The sequence below is a fragment of the Giraffa tippelskirchi genome, chromosome 6, assembly GCF_054371585.1.
Source record: "Giraffa tippelskirchi isolate mGirTip1 chromosome 6, T2T-mGirTip1v1.2.pri, whole genome shotgun sequence".
Lineage (NCBI taxonomy): Eukaryota > Metazoa > Chordata > Mammalia > Artiodactyla > Giraffidae > Giraffa > Giraffa tippelskirchi.
The window spans coordinates 79,707,292-79,726,437 of NC_137280.1; the positions used below are offsets into that span (position 1 = coordinate 79,707,292).

Here is a 19,146-nt window from a genome sequence, read left to right on the forward strand (position 1 = left end):
GTCAGCAGTCTCTCATGCTGTCTAAAGCAGTTCACCCTTTAACTGGCCATTTATTTTCCATATTTATGTGTTTAGTGCACTGTTAGAAACCTTCTCCTCACCTTTGTTTTGTTCATGGCACATCATAATTTTGTCATTTCACTTTATTTTCAGTTGATATCTGGTCAGTGGGTTGCATCATGGGAGAGCTGGTGAAAGGTTGTGTGATATTCCAAGGCACTGATCGTATCCTTCCCGGGGACCTTCCCGGCCATGCTTTCCATAAATACCAAAGGCAGCAGGAGCTCAAAAGGAAACTGTCATAATTCTAGACTGTATTCTAAGGAGGTCTTGATTATATTTGTTAAATTAGTGTCACAGATCAAATGGTTCAATTTTGTTTTCTTTTTTACTTGACTTAACGATTTTATTGAGACATAGAATTAAGTTAAACCAATTTATATTCTTAACTTTGTTAAAAATAGCTTGTAAGAAATGCATTTACTCTTTGACAAATGTATTCTGTCGTTTAAATGAAAATAATATTTAGTTAATTCAATTAATTTAACTATCTAGGGAGTTGTCTAAATTTAATAGGCCAATATTCTTGTGTAATTTGTTTAATATACTATTTCATCAGATACCAGGATGCAATAGAATATTTTCCTCCAAAGTAAGAACTGAAGCATGCTACATAAAACCTAAAGGGAAAAGATTAAAGTGAAAAGTTTGTGAGGAACAATATTTGCTAAATTTTTTTGTTTGTTACTCTTCTGACATTTTGTAGAAAATTTTAGAAGATCCACTTAGATGGTTATTTTGTGACTTCCCCACTGGGGAAGTCTAAATAAATATAAAATGCAAAAGGTTAACTTATACTGTGGTCAGCAAATCATATTAATGATATATAGCATAAGGAAGAATAGATATATAATAGTTTCAATAGCTTTCTTTTCTCATATTCCTCATGTTCTTCCATCTTCAATATTTTTTACTCTTAGTTCTTCACATATACCCTTTTTCATTTGTGTTCTAACCACCTAAAATTTTCATTAGTCTTTTGATTTTGTTTTTTTGTTATGAAAGCTTAAAGTAGTCTGCTGGCAGATTGATGATTATCTTCAAGAGAAATTAAATTTATAGTCAATGTTTTATATATATTTTATTAATTTTCATTTTTATGATTTTATGAGGGTGATTTTCTTGTAATATAAATCTTCACAACGCAAACTTGAAATGAAAAAAATTTATTCCTATCATTTTATTTACCTTCCTTAATAGTTTTCACATCATAGATTTTATGTGAAGTTAAACATAGCATTTTATTTTGTTGTAATACATTTTCTAGCAATTTTTCATAGCCTTACCTTAGATTCAGTTGTTTCAAACTATAAATAGGAGATATTTAATTTGCAAATAAATTCAATATAAAAAGCAAAAGTTGATGTATTCTAAAGATACATTTATTTATTATGCCACACTACGAGGCTTGTAGGATCTCAGTTCCCCAATCAGGGATTGAAACGACGCCCTCAGCAGTAAAAGTACCAAGTCCTAATCACTGGATTATCAGGGAATTCCCTAATGATACATAATTAGAAGTATCTACTTAACATTCAGTTTGTATCAATTTTTAATTTATTTTGTGTCTTTCCTTTCTTTAATTAACTGTGTTCTTCAGATAGTACAGATATGAAAAGTATGGGGACTTTTTGGTGTGTTATTAAATAATTCAAAATTCTTAATTTACGTATTAACATCTTACAATATCAGTAATAATAATTTTATGTATAAGATCACCTAATGGCATCCTTTGAACACACACAGAGATTAGGATCATTTTCCAAAGACAGTTTTGCTCTTTTTTCAAACATTAGCTAGAAAAAGATTCTGGAAACCAGATTGCAGTTGTCAGAGATTTGTTTTAGGTTCATAACCGAAGGTAGAAAAGAACTCCTTGTGGCTTATAAGAAAGAAAAAGCTTCTGCCAGGTACCTCTCAGAAAGCAAGGGACCCTGGAGGCCCAGAAGCAGATTACTGAGGGAGGTACATTGACACTGTCAAAAAGGTGAGGACTGAGAACTGAGAGATGGTCATCTGCAACTTTGATGGGCACAGTTTTCATGAAATGATAGGTGAAAAGAATGGTTAAAAGAGAATGACAGGTTGGGAATTAAAGATATAGACAACTCTGTATTGCTGCAAAATAGGAATGGTAGCTAAGCTACCGAAGTTCAAAGGAAAGTGACTGTTCAAAGGAAAGTGACTGTTGTTTTAAGATGAGAGGGAAAAAAATTATGTTTGATTGGTGATGGAATGCTCCAGTGGAGAACAAAATGGTGATGTATACCAATAAGAAGAAAGGCATTACAGAAGACGAGAGGGCCTTCTCCTTTGTTCTTTGAAGAACATATGTTTGTTCCCTAGGTTCTTTCACAGTAATGTCACTTTATTTTTCTAAGACATACCTCAAATAATCACTTTTTAAAGATTCTGTTGATTTATTTGATTCCTCTGGTTTGTGTTCTCTTATATAATGTTTATGGTTTTAGAATCACTTTCCATATTCATCTTGCCAGTTATCTCAAGCTCCCAGAAAGAGAGACAAAGCTGGCATTGTCTGCATTTTACAAATAGGAAGATGAGACCCAAGGGAGATTGGCTGCCTGACACCTAGTGAGTGACTAACACAATGGAGTCTGAAACCTAGGTCATGTACTTTGAAAGGAAATAAAACACACTCATTTATACTGCAGTGATAGCCAGAGTCCGTGCCAAGTAAAACTTAACGACCTCTCAAAGCTGTCGCTGCTCAGTATAAGCCCAGCTACAGTGGGAGATGACATGATGAAGGCTCAGAAAGCCCAGAGCCCCGGGTCCCGCCCCCTCCCTCATGCACCCCATCCTGCCAAGCCTACAGGGTGGCTCCCAGCTGTAAATTGAGCAGTCAGTTAGGTCTCTCTATTTTAGGGAGTTGTATACATGGGGGCTTCTGGGATAGCTCAACTGGTAAAGAATCTGCCTGCAATGCAGGAGACCCTGGGTCGATTCCTGGGTCGGGAAGATCCCCTGGAGAAGGGATAGGCTACCCACTCCAGTATTGTTGGGCTTCCCTTGTGGCTCAGCGAGTAAAGAATCCACCCGCAATGCAGGTTGGGAAGGCCCTGGTGGCTCAGACGGTAAAGCATCTGCCTGCAATGCGGGAGACCCAGTTTCGATCCCTGGGTCAGGAAGATCCCCTGGAGAAGGGAATGGCAACCCACTCCAGTACTCTTGCCTGGAAAATTCCATGGACTGAGGAGCCTGGTAGGCTACAGTCCATGGGGTCACAAAGAGTCGGACACGACTGAGCTACTTCACTATATCTAACATAGCTTTATTACGAGAAGTGGAAGTGAAGTGAAAGTTGCTCAATCGTGTCCAACTCTTTGCGACCCCATGAACTGTTCAGTCCAATGAATTCTCCAGGCCAGAATACTGGAGTGGGTAGCATTTCCCTTCTCCAGGGGATCTTCCCAACCCAGGGATTGAACCTAGGTCTCCCGCATTGCAGGCAGATTCTTTACCAGCTGAGCCACACGGGAAGCCCAAGAATACTGGAGTGAGTAGCCTATCCCTTCTCCAGCAGATCATCCCGACCCAGGAATCGAACCAGGGTCTCCTGCATTGCAGATTCTTTACCAACTGAGCTATCAGGGAAGCCCATTATTATGAGAACTGATTTCAATTTGCCTACATAATTATTACCTAATTTCATGTTTAAGCCTTTCAGTCATAGGTGTTCTTCAGCTTCAAGATAACTTTATTTTGATCTAGAATAGGAAGCCATAAAGACTTCATTGTGTTGATTTAATAAACTTGTGACCAGAGTTTATATGATGCAGAGTTTGTTTGTTTGTTTAAATAGTCTTAACTAGGAACCCAAACCTTATTTGAATATTATTTCAGAATGCTTCTGCTGACCCAGTGAGCTGGCCTGATTAATTATTCATTGATAAGTATAATTTAAGTTTCTCTTTGAATGATGCAACTTTATGTAATATGAATATAAGGCATTTCAGTTGTATTTTCCTCAAGAGACTCCTTAGATATTGATCAGTGGAATAAAGTTATTGAGCAGCTAGGAACACCATCTGCAGATTTCATGAAGAAACTTCAGCCAACTGTGAGGAATTATGTAGAAAACAGACCAAAGTATCCTGGAATCAAATTTGAAGAACTCTTTCCAGATTGGATATTCCCATCAGAATCTGAACGAGACAAAATTAAAAGTAAGATATCCTTTTGTCTTATACTTGTTTTTATCATCTGGTGAAGCTTTTTTATGTTTGCATTCTAAAATCTGTGAAAACTGAAAGATGAAGTAGTTGAAAACCCTCAAAGTCATTTATAGGCTATTATGAAGGCATTTCAGAAAGAAAGCTTAAAGACCTAGAAATTTTGTCCTCAATAAAGGGACTTAACTGAAGCCTCTGGTCAAAATATTTACATAGTCTGAAAGATTCTTATATTAGTTACAGCAAATGGATTTCAAACTGCTATCAGGTATAAAGAATACTTGAATAAAGATTCTCACCCATTTGAAGAGTCAGAAATTTTAAAAGGCCTTCTCCCCTTATCCTGTGGCCATCACTAAAATGTGTTTTAAGGGAAAAGAATAGATTTGATTTTCTCTACATCAAGAGAAACTGTGCCTCATTCAGAAAAGTTCCATCTCTTCTTTGCCTTGTGTATGTGAATTCTATTTGGTTTTAGTATTTACTTGGCTGTCCCGGGTCTTAGTTGTGGCATGTGGAGTCTTGAGTTGTGGCGTGCAAGCTCTCAGGTGCAGCATGTGGGTTCTGCTTCCCTGACCAGAGGTTGAACCTGGCCCCCCTGCACTGGGAGTGCAGTGTCTTAGCAACTAGACCGCCAGGGAAGTCCCACCTGTGAATTTTAATTGCTGAAACCTAGGTGAGCCTTGTATTTAACCAAATTATTGAACTTGTTGAATTTTTTTCTAACTACTAATCTCTAGATTTTTTTAAAAAGTGTACATTGTATACAGGTAGGCAAAGCAGAGGGCTTCCCTGGTGGCTCAGTGAGTAAAGAATCCGCCTGCAGTGCAAGATACCTGGGTTCGATCCCTGGATTGGAAAGATCCCCTGGAGAAGGAAATGGCTACCCACTCCAGTGTTCTTGCCTGAAAAATCCCAAGGACAGAGGAGCCTGGTGGGCTGCAGTCCATGGGGTTGCAAAGAGTCGGACACGACTGAGAGACTAAGCACAGCCCAGGCAAAGCAGAGACATCTGTGAAACGTTCCATATGATGCAAATATGAAGTCATTGTGTGGCGTAGTCTGTTCAGTTTCACTTTGATGTGGCATCAAGAGAAAAGGCTTGCCTGTGCTTCATGCCTGCACTCTCGGCGGTGCTACCCTTAGTTTAGCTCCTGTACCCTCCCTATTCATGGCTTGTCAGCCTTATGCCCTGTCCTTCTCCCCTCCCATACTCAAAGGCCAAAAGCACCTTTGAAAGCCTGGTTTGTAGTGGAAATGGCTGCTTGATTTACTCTTAAAGAAAAAAGACTGAATCTATCACCAGTTTCTCAGAATTAGTATATTTTTGTTCTGTCTGTGCTGTCACATTTAGTTCTTTATTGTGTGATTCTCAGGTTAACATTGTTAATTTATTAATCTAATATTTGTTTTTACCCTAGCAAGTCAAGCCAGAGACTTATTATCAAAAATGTTAGTGATAGATCCCGACAAGCGAATCTCTGTAGATGAAGCTTTGCGTCACCCTTATATCACTGTTTGGTATGACCCTGCTGAAGCAGAAGCGGTAAGCATCTGTTTTGAAAAGACTTGTGTGTAAAGACAGGGCATACATTTCCCTGGGTCTTCTGTCTGTCAGTCTGAAATGGCTACATAATAAGGTTAAAGGGACTCCTGATTACTTTGAGGCCATATAGCATGGATCAAACCCCTTTTAGGACTTGTTACTGGGGCTGATCTCGGTGTACCTCAGGAGTGAACATGCTTATGCTGTGGTGATATAATTGTCTTCATTTATGTCAATGCTGATGTGCGATCATAATATCACCTTTTTTAGGCATCCATTTGTGTACCTGGCACTGTGCCTGGGTTTTTCTTTTATTATCTTGTTTAGGTATCCAGTCAGGCTAAGAAACTTGCTGAAAATCACAGGTCTGTTCGTCCTCCCCCAGAGGTACCTGTTAGAGGAGTTCCACTTCTGAGTGTGGTGCTCATGTGCATTTTTCTGTAGCATCCCTGGTATGGATGGTCTTTAGTTGAAAGTGAAATAATTACATAGTGGCATGCTCATTATTGGGCTTCCCTCATAGCTCAGTAAGAATCCGCCTGCAATGCAGGAGACCCCGGTTTGATTCCTGGATCGGGAAGATCTGCTGGAGAAGGGATAGGCTACCCACTCCAGTATTCTTGGGCTTCCCTTGTAGCTCAGCTGGTAAAGAATCTGCCTGCAATGCAGGAGACCTGGGTTCGATCCCTGGGTTGGGAAGATCCCCTGGAGAAGGGAAAGGCTACCCACTCCAGTATTCCGGCCTGGAGAATTCCAGGGACTATACACTCCATGGGGTCCCAAAGAGTTGGGCGCGACTGAGTAACTTTCACGTTCACATGCTCATTATTAGGTTTTGTCCTATGCATTTAACCACCATTTTATTCATTGCTTTATATGAAAAGAACTTTATTTATAAACATGATTTTAAGTAAATTTTTGAAGCAGTCCACTTACAATTTGGGGACTGAATTTGGGAGTTCTAACAGGAAGAAATACAAACTTGAGATATAATTTGCAGCTTCTGTATTTCCTAGCACAGTACCTTGTCCAGAATGGATCTCTAGGAAGCAGCCTGGATTGCTAATTTTATAATTACATTTGGGCAGATGTCCTTAGAGTGTAATTATTAGCAGGACTATAATAGGTCTATTTTTTGGTTAATTTTTCCATAATTATTTTGATTTTGAAACCAATGTAAATATCATACTTACAAAGAAATATTTAAGCCACATATTGAGTGAAACTACATCAATATTATAAATATTTTATTTTATTATATTTTATAAATATTTTAGAAGTCTTACAAATGATTCATGCCTCATTATTTTTTCAACTATTAACTTTACCTGTAAAATTTAATTTTTAGCCACCACCTCAAATTTATGATGCCCAGTTGGAAGAGAGAGAACATGCAATTGAAGAATGGAAAGGTAAAGATGGAATTTATTTTGATTGTTACACATTTCTTGAAATAGGGCAACTTAACACTTTTTGACAATAGCCTTTCCAAGGGAAGGGTGGAGACCCTTCAGCCCTTATCCTCTCTCTTCCCACTTCCCAGCAGAAAAAGAACTTGAAGGTAACAAAATTAGAGAGGAACATGTATGAATTGCATATTTGCTTCAGAAGAGAAAAACAAAGGCTTTTCACACATCTCACATTATCAAATCTTGATTTGTAAACTAAATTCAGTAAGTGTGTTACACTTAACTTGATAACATGTTGCAAACTATTGAGTAACCCCAATTCACAGGCCCCTGTAAAGCAGATATGAGAGACCCCACTGGGGTCATGTGAACTTCTGCTGTATTTGTAAGCCTTGTAGTTATATGCGTGTTTTAAAATAAGAGTTTGGGGGAAATTGCAGATCAAAAATATGCAAATGGTTATTATTACCACTCTAAGATTAACCGGACAACCCACAAGAAACTAAACCAGTAATAAAGAGGTTAAACTAAAAATATTTCATTAAAAAGCAGAATCAGTAATAATTGAGAACTATGGTCAGCGCAAGTCAAACATGGTGGTGTGTCCTGCCCAAGAGCCCCTCCATGGGCTGCAGGGATACCAGTGACCTGCAGTGTGCACACCCATAGGCCTCACTCAGTGCTTGCAATGTGCTAATTTTATTTCATGAATACCAAACTTTTAGGAAGCTGCTAATATCTTACTTAATAGGTAGTTCTTCTGACAAATGAAAATTGAGGAAAACTGAGATTGAAACCAAGAAAAAACTTAGGTAACTAGACTAATTTCTGGCCAATCTGGAGGAGTTATATTTGGAGAACCAGAGTGGTGGAGGAAAAACTGTGCAAAAAGATGTGAGAATATCCAGTAGTTAAACTGTTCTGTTAGAGTCACTTTGCTAGTACTCTTCCTCCTTCTCTTCCCCACTCCCCATGTCTCTCTTTCACTCTCTCCCTACCCTCAACTTTGTAAAACCACTGGTGGATCCAGAACTACCCTACTTTTATGGCCTTCATAATTGATTGGTTGAAAAGATATAATTGGTTTGAAAAGATACAAGGAGTCAAATTATATTTTGGTCTAGGTAGAGTATTACCTGTCTATCTATCACAGTTAAAAATAGCACATCACAGTGCCCTTGGAGTGGTTCCAGTTTATTTGGAAGCAGGGTTGAGAGATGCAAAGAAACTGATGAAGCATTCTAACTTGCATTTCTATTTGAAGAGCTAATTTACAAAGAAGTAATGGATTGGGAAGAAAGAAGCAAGAATGGTGTTGTAAAAGATCAACCTTCAGGTTAGTGATTGCTTTAATAGTTTGATTGCATAATACTTTTCTTTCTCTATTTATTTTTTGTAAATGGCAACAGCCATGTTTTAAGTGCCAGCTTGACCAGCGTTGAATTTGAAAACTCCTTGTGTGAAATAGTTTTCTCCTTTTGGTCTGCTCTGGTTGTGGCAGCTAGCATTTTACTGATGCCAGGCAGCGAACCAACTGTATTGTGAACATTCTTGGTTCATCCTTGTAACAGCTACTGTCATTTTCATTTATAGATACGGAAATTGAATTTAAAGCTTTTTCAATGTGCATGACCTTCTTTATACTGCCCCCAACCAATTAAAAAAGAAAATTAATATGAGTCTAGATAAAGTGGAATTTAGTTTTCTTTTGAGAAAAGTGTTCATATAATTCTCCCATCTTTTTGCTTGCTCTTCTTAGTGGTAGTCTGACTAACAATTAGGAAGTTGTATTAGAGGCATAATATATGTAGTATTAACTTTTGTTCTATAAGGTTCTACCTCAAACAAAACTCTTTACTTACATTTATTTCACATTTGTGTTCACTCCACTCCCACTGGAACGCACTTGCGCACCACACATACATGTAAATACATATGGGGCTATTTCTTATTCTTGAATTTTATATTCAGCGTGACATGTGTCAAGTGTCTGGAGATTATATAACTTCAGTACAAATTTAGGTGCTATAGTTAACTAAGCACGAATTTAAGACTGACCTCTGAGACCCTGGATGTTTTGTTTTTGTTCAAACCAGGCTAAAATATAGATAGTAAGAAACAGGTTAGTTTCGTTTGCCTTACAATGTCAGTTTTGGGGATTTAGAAGGCAAAAATAAAATGAACAAGAGTCCACTAAATTTTGTTCCTTTTGTTTTCTTGTTTGTATCATTCCTTCTTTTAGAAGGTATTTTTATTGCAAAAGAATTCTTCAAAGGCTGATGTTTTTTCCCTTGGATTAAGTGTTTATGATTATAATTGAAATGTCTGATGACACTTGAATCCTACTTGGACTTGAGCCTTTTGTGATCCTGATAGTTTTAGGATAAATTCAACAATTTTCTTTTAATATCTTTTTAAAACCAGAAGGTATTTTTAAAGTAGTTAACATGACTATACATGTGTGTGATATTTAGCCACCAGGAAGAAAGAATATTGCAGTGAAAGACAAAGGAATATTTGGGATTTTGAGCCTAAGGAAAGACTCCACAAAAAGTTCAAAATGTACAGTCAACTAACTTCTTGTTTATACTAATAGTGTAGGAGACTGCAAAAGGACAGAACTGAGAAATGGCCTGAAGTCTCATTGCCTAGATTTGCAGCAGTGTCGTGCCTCAGATTTTATTATATTTGGTTTTCTTAGCACAGATGCAGCAGTAAGCAGCAACGCCACTCCTTCTCAGTCATCATCCATCAATGACATTTCATCCATGTCCACGGAGCAGACGCTGGCCTCAGACACGGACAGCAGTCTGGATGCCTCAACAGGACCCCTTGAAGGCTGTCGATGATAAGTTAGAAATAGCAAGCTTGTCATCAGTGAAGGAACTCTCACTTCCATGGGCGTGAAATACTTGGGAGTTGATGGAACCAAATAGAAAAGCTCCATGTTCTGCATGTAAGAAACATGATGCCTTGCCCCTACTCAGTTGTACTAGGCTTGCCTTGCTTAGATTATAAAATGAAGCAGATTATGTCTAAAGAAAAAAAAAGTATAAACCACACATTTAGAAATTTTGTTCAAGGTCATTTCAGGTGAGCAATTAGAATATATGAGTTTTTTTGTTGTGCAGTAAAAGTGATCATTTCTCATCCTCAGTAACTGTCGCGATTTATATGCATGACACAAATGCTTGCTTGGATTTGCCCTCTAGCACTCTGGAAATCAGTATTTATAAAGCCAAATAATCTTCAAGGTAGTGCTGCTTCTAGAATTGTCTCTTAATCCTCGTAAGTAATTTTGTCTTTGTCCAGAAAAAAATAGATTTATGTGTATTAATTGGCCACCATCATATTATAATATCTTACCTTCTTTTAGGGTATGAATCAACTTTCTTTCATATTTCAGAAGAAATATAATTAAATCTATATAATAATTTAAAAATGTAACTTTTCTTTTAATTTGTCATGTTTTAGGCTGAAAATTATCACTGCTAAGACCAGGATACTTTGTTTTCTCTAAATTGTGTTAGTCTGGATGACTGTACATTCAGTTTTACTGCATGATAGCATTTTAAGTTTTGTTTTATGCTGCTTAAAACATATATACGTTTAAAATCCTTTCTACCCCATCTCTTTTTTCTTGATCTTCTGGACTTATTAATTTGAAGTGCTACCTAGAACTTCATCTTCTTTATTAGCCACCTAACACCCATGTCAATCATATGATGGCAAATAGATTCTTGACTCCATCACCTGCTGTTAGAGTAGAATTTTACAAAGTGATCACTAAAGATGATGGCAGTCACTTGCTGAGTGCTTGTTTTGCTTGCACCTGGACTGGGTCCTTTCTTACCTCCTCTAGGGTAAGACACATGATTTCACAAGGCAGAGTTTCCCTCTTCCAACACAGCATTCTTCCTCGACTTTCTTTTATGAAAGAAGCTGCCTGAATCCCCTTTGGTCTGCTTTTGGAAGCAAGCTGATGCAGAGTGCCTGTCTGTGGTTGTTCTCCCCTTTGTGGAGGCGTTTCCTTTTCCTAAGGGAAGTCCTTCTGAGGGGTAGGGAGGAACTGTCCTAAAGGGTAATTATTAACTGGTAAATATTTCCTGATTTTAAGCTGCTCACCTGAAATTGATGCTTTCAGACTAATATGGAAATTATTCAAGATTCAGTAAAATACTGAGTATTGAAGTGTTTTCATTGCAGAAATGGAGTTAGGATGGTCACATATGGCTACCTGTGCTCATAATGCTTTCCTCTTGAGCTTATTCTATTGCAGATTCATATCTTTTGTTTAGTTATTTTGGAAGCTATTGGGTCAACATTGTCACATTCTATAGAATGTGTTCTGAGGAGGAACTTTGTTAAGAAAGTTTATTATAAATATTATCTAAAATATATGACTCTATACCATTTGTATCTTATTGGTCTTATCACTGGAAACTGGAACCCTTGATGAACAAAATTAATATTGAAGTAATAAATAGTTTTCTATTGTGATGTTTAGACATGTTCAGCTATAAGATGGAATACTAACTTGGACTGGGGCAGAAACACCTGTTACATAGCTGAGGATTATTTTGGCTTTAGAGGCCTGATGGTATGGTGAAGAAAGTTATCGCTGTACACATACAAACATCTTAAAATGACCTAATACACATTCTTTAAAGAGACTTTACTAAATCTATCTTTGAAAAGGAAAGGGAAGAGTTTTAAAAATACATTATCTGTCCTCAGCTTATGTATATGCAGCACAGGAATGCGAGGGCACGTGGACGTCCCACTGGGTGATTGTGCATTCATCCAGGTGCCATTTATAAATGGAGCTAGGTGCCATACAGATTGGCTTTCTGCTTACTGATTCCTCCTGTGTTCACGGATGAAGTCCGTGATGGTATGGACGGGTTTCCTGCCAAGACCACCTTCCATCAGAGAGTGATGAGTGCACCCCGGACAGGCCACAGTGTTGCAGACAGCAGAGCTGCATAGAAGTACCTCACCCCAGTTCAGGGTCCTCCCTCCTGAGCTGGGATGTGCCAGGGACCTGGTGCAATGCTGATGGTTTCACACTGCTCTCCATGGATAAATTCTGGTGTTGGATAAAGAACTGAAAAATGTGCTCAGTTTTTCGTCTTTTTCTATTTTATTTTTGTAATTTATATTGTACACAACCCTGCAAGTAACTATTTTGGACACATATTTTTATAAACCAGGTAATTTATTATTAGCCTGGAATTTGCACTAGGTTCCTTTTGTTTGTTGACTTAGTTTTTTGTTAAAAAGGAAATGGCTGCCTCCCCAATGTCAGGTCTTGATTTGACGTGCAGGTTCCAGAGAGCAGACAGTCTGCCAGAGTAGGAGAGCATTCTAGAAACACCTTGCTCAGTGTTGGTCAGCTGTGGAGACAGGAGATAGAATCACGGCTCTGTGCACCATGAGACTCAGAGCTGGAGTCCTGAAAGGAGAGAATGCTTGGTAGGGCCCCTTACTGACACCCAGAGTCCAAAGTTGAAACATTGAATGGGAGACTGTTTTAATCCAGATTTGACGCTGTGTAAAATCATGGTAATGATATATGATGAGTTCATATGGTTGATTTCTAATGTAACTCCTCTGGTGTTTCATACTGGTAGTAAACACAGGTGTGACCTTTCAGATTGCATATCTCAAAAGTAACATTGCCTAATGTTTTATAATAAAATATATTACGTGTGTTTTGATTGGTGAAAATAATACAAATACATTTTAAAAGAGAAGTATATAACATGTCCAGTTTTTGTGTGTTTTTAAATGACATTTGTGTATTTCTACATCACCATCTCTGATTACAGATTTAACATGAATACAAGCAGATATTGGAGTGTTGTCATCTCAGTCAGTATTAATAGATGTTTTTAAATTGAAAAGCAAAATATATCTGTTAGATCCCTTACTGAAAATATTCTGCAACTTCCTGAATCTAAATTTTCAAAAACATGCAGTACAAGATTGAGTATTTGGAATAATTGTTTTCTCACAAGAGTGGCCAGAAGAATCCACCAATCAGTCTTTCCTTGTATCACTTAAAATCCTTAATGGTGCCTGTGTGCTTGTGGTTTTCTGCATCGATTAGCCTCTTTCATTTTGCTTCTGGTTTTGAGGTACTTTAAGATGTTTACTACTTAAAACCACAGGAATAGAAGGGCACACAATGGCTCACTGTCTTCTTGCTAGGACTAGAATCATTCCAGATGGGTGAATATCAGTCTTATTTTTAAAGATCTCTAGGAAAGGAAAGTGAAAGTCCTTCAGTCATGTCTGACTCTTTGTGACTATACAGTCACATGGAATAGGAAAATATTTCTCTTGGTAATGATCTGGGCTCCATTTCTCTTACCCCCTTCCCACTTTCAATGTAGATAGTACTGAAATACTTTAGATTTGCTGACTTAAATGGTACATGTAGATGTGTGGGATATTTTTAATGGGAGGAGGTATAGTGTTGTTCAGTCGCTAAGTTGAGCCCAACTCCTTGCGACCCCATGGACTGCAGCATTCTGGGCTTCCCTGTCCTTCACCATCTCCCACAGTTTGCTTAAACTCAGGTCCATCAAGTCAGTGATGCCATCCAGCCTCTCATCCTCTGCTGTCCCCGTCTCCTGCCTTCAATCTTTCCCAGAATCGGTATTTCAATTAATCTTTCCCAGAATCAATAAGTTATTTCAAAATAGCTTACTGTATACTTTCCTGAAGATTGTATTTTGTATTTAAGTGTAAGCTTACCTTTGGCAGTAGGCAGTTATTTGATATTTTTGGTCTTTCATCAGCAAAGTTGGTAACAGTAATAACAGTAACAGTAATAACAGTAACAGTAATAATAATAACAGTAATAATAATAACAGTAACAAAGTGGCCAGTAACATCTCTTTGAAGCCAAATGTGACCATGACTTAAGAGGGATATGCCTATCATAGCAGCCACTGGGCACTTGTCACTCACTGTTTCCTCAGAGCCCAGGGGGTCCTTGTGAACAAGGGTGTTTGCTATGCCATTTCCGTGCTGTGGGACGTTAGCATTGGAAGGGAAATTCAGAATCAGTTTTCTGACCCCCTGCACAACAGTTGAGGCTGCAGCCACGCCGGGAAGGGCACCACAGGGCTGCCCTCAGAATGCTGTCCCATTCATGCAGGCCTTACTGCTCTTACAGCATGAACACACTGGAGAGTCTAATGAAAACTGTAACCCCCCCCCCCACCCGCAGAAAAAGGCCATGAGCCCAAGATTTTGCCAAACTTTCTGAGGAATCCTGAACCCCGGTGGTTACCATGTTAAGAGCCCCTTTCTAGAGGGAAGCAGAGCCTGCAGGAGGGTTCTCCTGATCTCTGTTCTTAATGGTTCTGACACTTTTGAAAACAGATATTGGGTATAGATAGGGACATTTTTACTCTCAGCCCCAGCATAAGTCGGCATTTTTGTTCTGTGTCCAAAAGAGCATATAGAGACTCAATTCAGTGAAATGGGTTGTTCCAGCATTCCTTCCACATGGAACTTAGCTGCAACATAGGAACTGTAGGTTTATAATACAGAATTCCTAGAAACATAGATATGATTAAATGCATCTCTTCATTTTAAAGAAGTAGTTCTGTGCTGAGCTTTGAAATACAGTCTTGGCTCTATTTTGTCTATGCACTTAGATTTCATCGAGAATAGGAATGGACAAAGAGGTTCTCTAGTTCACATTGCCATTCACGGCACTGAAGAAGTTATCTAGCCTCTGCTCAGATGGTTTTAATGAAGAGAATGCTCCTTCCACTGCATTTTTTTTTTTTTTTACTTAGAAAGTTCTTTCCTAGGACTTCCTTGGTGGTCCAGTGGTTAAGAATTCTGCCAGTAAAGGGGACATGGTTTCGACCCTGATTCAGGAAGATCCCACATGCTGCGGGGCAGCTGAGCCTGTGCACCACAGCTACTGAGCCCATGCTCTGGAGCCTGCGAGTCACAAGTCCTGCAGCCTGTGCCCCTAGAGCCCGCGCTCCAGGTCGAGAAGCCCCTGCCATAAGAGGAAGCCCGTCCACCGCAGCTAGGGAGTAGCCCCAGTCCCGTACTATAAGCCAGTGTGTAGCAAGGAAGACCCTACAGGGCCAAAAGGAAATAAATAAATAATAAGCAAATTTTAAAAAATAAGTTCTTTCTCTAACTGAACAGAAAACTTGGTTCCCACAACTTCCACCCATTGGTCCAAGGTCCTTCCTTTGGGTGAAATAGAGTGAGTCCGACCCATTTTTATGAGACAGGCTTTAATATATTAGTTAAAAAGATACGCTCCAAGTCTTCCCTTCTCTAGCTTAAACTCAAAGTTCTCACAACTCTCTTTCATATGAAAAAGCCTCCAGAGCCTCATCACCTCAGGGCACCCTAAAATTACGGACCCAGATGTGAATGTAATATTTCTGTGCAGCCTGAGCGCACACCCCCCAAGCAAGGCCACGCTCATGAACACAATCTCAGGTGGCCTGAACGTTAAGAGCCATGTTACACTAGGAGCCTGCAGTCTAGCAAAATTACTGGATTTTGTGATGCGGTTAATCCTGATTCTGTCATTCTTCATAAGCATCCTGTCCACCAGCTTGTGACATCCATCAGTTTTATGAGCATGAACAGGCCTTCTGAAAATTTACCCACAAGGTGACTGACTGCCTTGAGCGGCAGGACCAAGCCTCGAGGCAGGCCTAGCAGTCACAGTGACCAGAGCCATGTGGCCAGCTCTCTGCCAGCCTCCTCACTAGAGTTCTCAGCCCAGTGGCTTGTCATTCAGCTCTTGTGGAGTGTTATCTTGCCACAAGGTCAGGAGGAAGCATTTTGATGGACACTGTGCAGAAATAATGAAAACACTTCAGTAGCTGCCTCTGATCTGCTTGCTTCAAGAAAAGAAATTAATTTGGCAATTGCACTGGTTTTCAGAATTTATGCTTTTATTTTCTCTTGGGAGGATCAGGTAGTAAGTGCCAGCTTCCCCTTCATTTCTACACCTTTGTTATCTTGTGGCCACTAAGAAGTGTGACCAATGCTGTCTCAGTATTCACAGGTCGGCGCGTGGGGGGAGCACGGCAGAAACGTGTTGGCCTTGTTTTGTTTCCATGTGAATAAAGTGCTGTGTTTTGAAGAGCACACAATTGTGATTCCACAAGAGGCCAAGCTGCCCTCCAGTGGCTGTTAATTAAAGAATTGTGTCCATCCAGCATAGCCTGGCTCAAGCTGGGCATGACTTTAGAAGTTTATCACCTTGAGCATACCTTGCCATTTTTCATCTAATAGCAGTCATGCTACTTTGCTTTTATTTGATTTTAATCTAGGCTAGAGTTGCAATATAGAATTTCACTAATAGTTAAGTTTGTCCAGCTCTCTGTTGTAAAGTTGATTTCTTGGGTGTTTTAAGCAGCAAATTATCATTCTAAAGATGCTATTAAAAAATAACTATTTGACCAGAACACTCGGTTGTATGTGTTTGTTCTCAGGTATTCTCAAAGATAGCTCCCTAACCGTACCTGACAGGAATAGAATGCAACAAGTGAAGGTCTGCCTCTTCTCCCCTTACCCACCCTCCTTACCTTCAGATGGTCCCTGCTCCCATGAAAGCTGACCCCTGCCCCTTTCAGGAACTTCACTCCTATAATCACCTCTGTCCTGTGTCGTCACTGTCCCCTCCTCTGCTTCATCATTTGTCATCTTTATGTCACCTGTGTGAAAAAGAAAATGCTGCTTAACCCAGCATCACCCTTGAGTTGCTCCCCTTCACAAGAGAAATTGAAAAGCAGTTTCATTTTCTCTGCCTTCTCTTACCTCCTCTCTCATCTACTCCCTTTTTTAATAAAAAAGATATATATATATGTACACACACACGTATGAAAACATAATCAAGAATGAGAAACTAAACATACCATATTACCCCATCTGGAGATGACCCCTCTTGATACTTAACTGTACTTGCAGATCGTTTTCTATGGACACATACATATCTAGATGATTTTTTGTTTTGCTTTTTGCCCAAATGAGGTCATACTGTGTGTGCATGCTAAGTCATTTCAGTCGTGTCTGACTCTTTGCGAACCCATGCATTGTAGCCTGCCAGGCTTCTCTGTCCATGGGATTTTCCAGGCAAGAACACTAGAGTAGGTTGCCATTTCCTTCTCCAGGGGATCTTCCCCACCAAGGGATCAAGCCTGAGTCTCTTACATCTTCTGCATTAGCGCTGGCAGGCAGGTTCTTTACCGCTAGCGCCACCTGGGAGCCCTGTCATGCTGTATGTGCCTTTTATAACCTTCATTTTTCAGTTAATGGTCTCCAGCTGTCCATATCAGTAAGCTTTCATCGGGTTTGCTAGCCAGGGCCTTAGGATTTCCCAAGTGTCCCCAGAGTCCTTTTACTAGTGTGTCCTGCCAGGATCCAGTTGAAGCCCTTGCATTCCTATCTAGTTTCTGGTTGTCGTGTTCTTAAGATTCTCCTAACCCTCCATGACACCAACCTACCATATATATATATATATATATAAATAAAGGGTCAGGGGTCCCCAACTGGACCGTTGACTGGGGAACCAGAGGTGAGTCGCAGGCGAGTGAGTGAAGCTTCATCTGTTTACAGCCACCTCCCATCGCTCTCATTACTGCATTATGACAGTGTAATAATAATAGAGATAAAGTGCACAGTAAATGTAATGTGCTTGAATCATTCCGAAACCATCCCCCTCCCTGGTCCATGGAAAATTGTCTTCCACAAAACCTGTCCCAGGTGCCAGAAACGTTGGGGACCGCTTGCTCCTTTATATGAACTCCCAGCAGAAGATGTTTAGTGTCTTTCTGGCCTGCTGTCAATGATGCTGAATTGGCCTCTGGGTTCAGATCATGCCAGTCCAGTCCTCTGTCACGCAGTCATGGTTTGTCTCATAACTAGAAAGTCATCCACGTGGGCTTGCTTTGGCAGGGGGCCCATCCACCATATCCCTCGTGCCGTTATTAACCTCAGGTGATAATCCTTGCCGTGAGCAGGAATTTCACAATCCGTTCATCCCGTTGATGTTATTCACCATCACTCTGTTGTCAGGGAGAGCTTCCTGGCATCAGCTCTGGTGGGAAGGCAGGCTCCACACCTTGTTCCTTCCCTTCAGCAACCTGTGCTCGGAGTAGGTGTGGGTTCAATCGCCACCTCAAATGGTATCACAAGAGGGTTCATATTTCTATCTTTGAGTATTTCCAGTCATTCTTTTTGAGACTTAAATTGTTATAACTGGGGCCAGGGAAGCTGATTCCTTCCAGTCTTTGACTGACTGCATTAAGTTTTTAACTTTTTATTTTGAAAAAATTTCGAACTGACAGAAAAGTAGCAAAAATAGTCCAAAAGGTTCTTGCATATCTTTCCCTACCCCAGCTCCCCAAAGGTTAACATTTTACCACATGTGCTTAAGCCTTCTCTGTCTGCATACATACAGTTAGTTATTATACATGCATGCATGCACATCCACTTATATAGATGCATATGTTCCTATGTACACACATTTATGCTGATATATAGTAACTAATTTCCCTCCACTGATTGTTTTTACATTCAGCCTGATTTTTTTAATGTTTGCAAACTCATGAATAATGAGGTTTATGCATGTACTTTACAGACAAAGACAGGTATACATTACGGTATACTTGTAATGTATACCATTACAAGTATACATAAACATGTAAATAAATATTGTGTGGATATGTTAGTAGTATTTATAATAGGCATCATTCACGTAGGTAAATGTGTTCATATGACTTAGAGAACCTACTAAAGAATCAGTGTGTGTGGTGTGTGTGTGTGTGTGTGTGTGTGTGTGTGTGTGTGAGATGATTGACAGTACCAAGGGTAAAAATAAATTTAAAAGATAGTGGAAATCTCAATGCTTTCCTCTCAGTAAACTGATGGGTGA

General features: G+C 39.4%; 1 protein-coding gene across 14 annotated transcripts in view; it reads left to right on the plus strand.

Moving 5' to 3' along the window:
• MAPK9 (mitogen-activated protein kinase 9) overlaps window positions 1-12,972 on the plus strand; it is a 71,441-nt gene extending 58,469 nt beyond the window's left edge. For 5 of the 14 annotated variants that reach the window (XM_081497583.1, XM_081497595.1, XM_081497581.1 and 2 more), the window contains 6 exons: window positions 154-225; window positions 4,068-4,250; window positions 5,678-5,802; window positions 7,151-7,214; window positions 8,476-8,551; window positions 9,913-12,972. In XM_081497583.1, the coding sequence (XP_081353709.1) occupies window positions 154-225; window positions 4,068-4,250; window positions 5,678-5,802; window positions 7,151-7,214; window positions 8,476-8,551; window positions 9,913-10,060 (668 nt within the window). In that variant the 3' untranslated portion in view covers window positions 10,061-12,972. Of the gene's footprint in view, window positions 1-153; window positions 226-4,067; window positions 4,251-5,677; window positions 5,803-7,150; window positions 7,215-8,475; window positions 8,553-9,912 lie in introns of those variants that run through there. The other 9 variants (XM_081497585.1, XM_081497584.1, XM_081497592.1 and 6 more) reach the window with 5 other exon arrangements.
• Window positions 12,973-19,146: the final 6,174 nt, after the last annotated feature.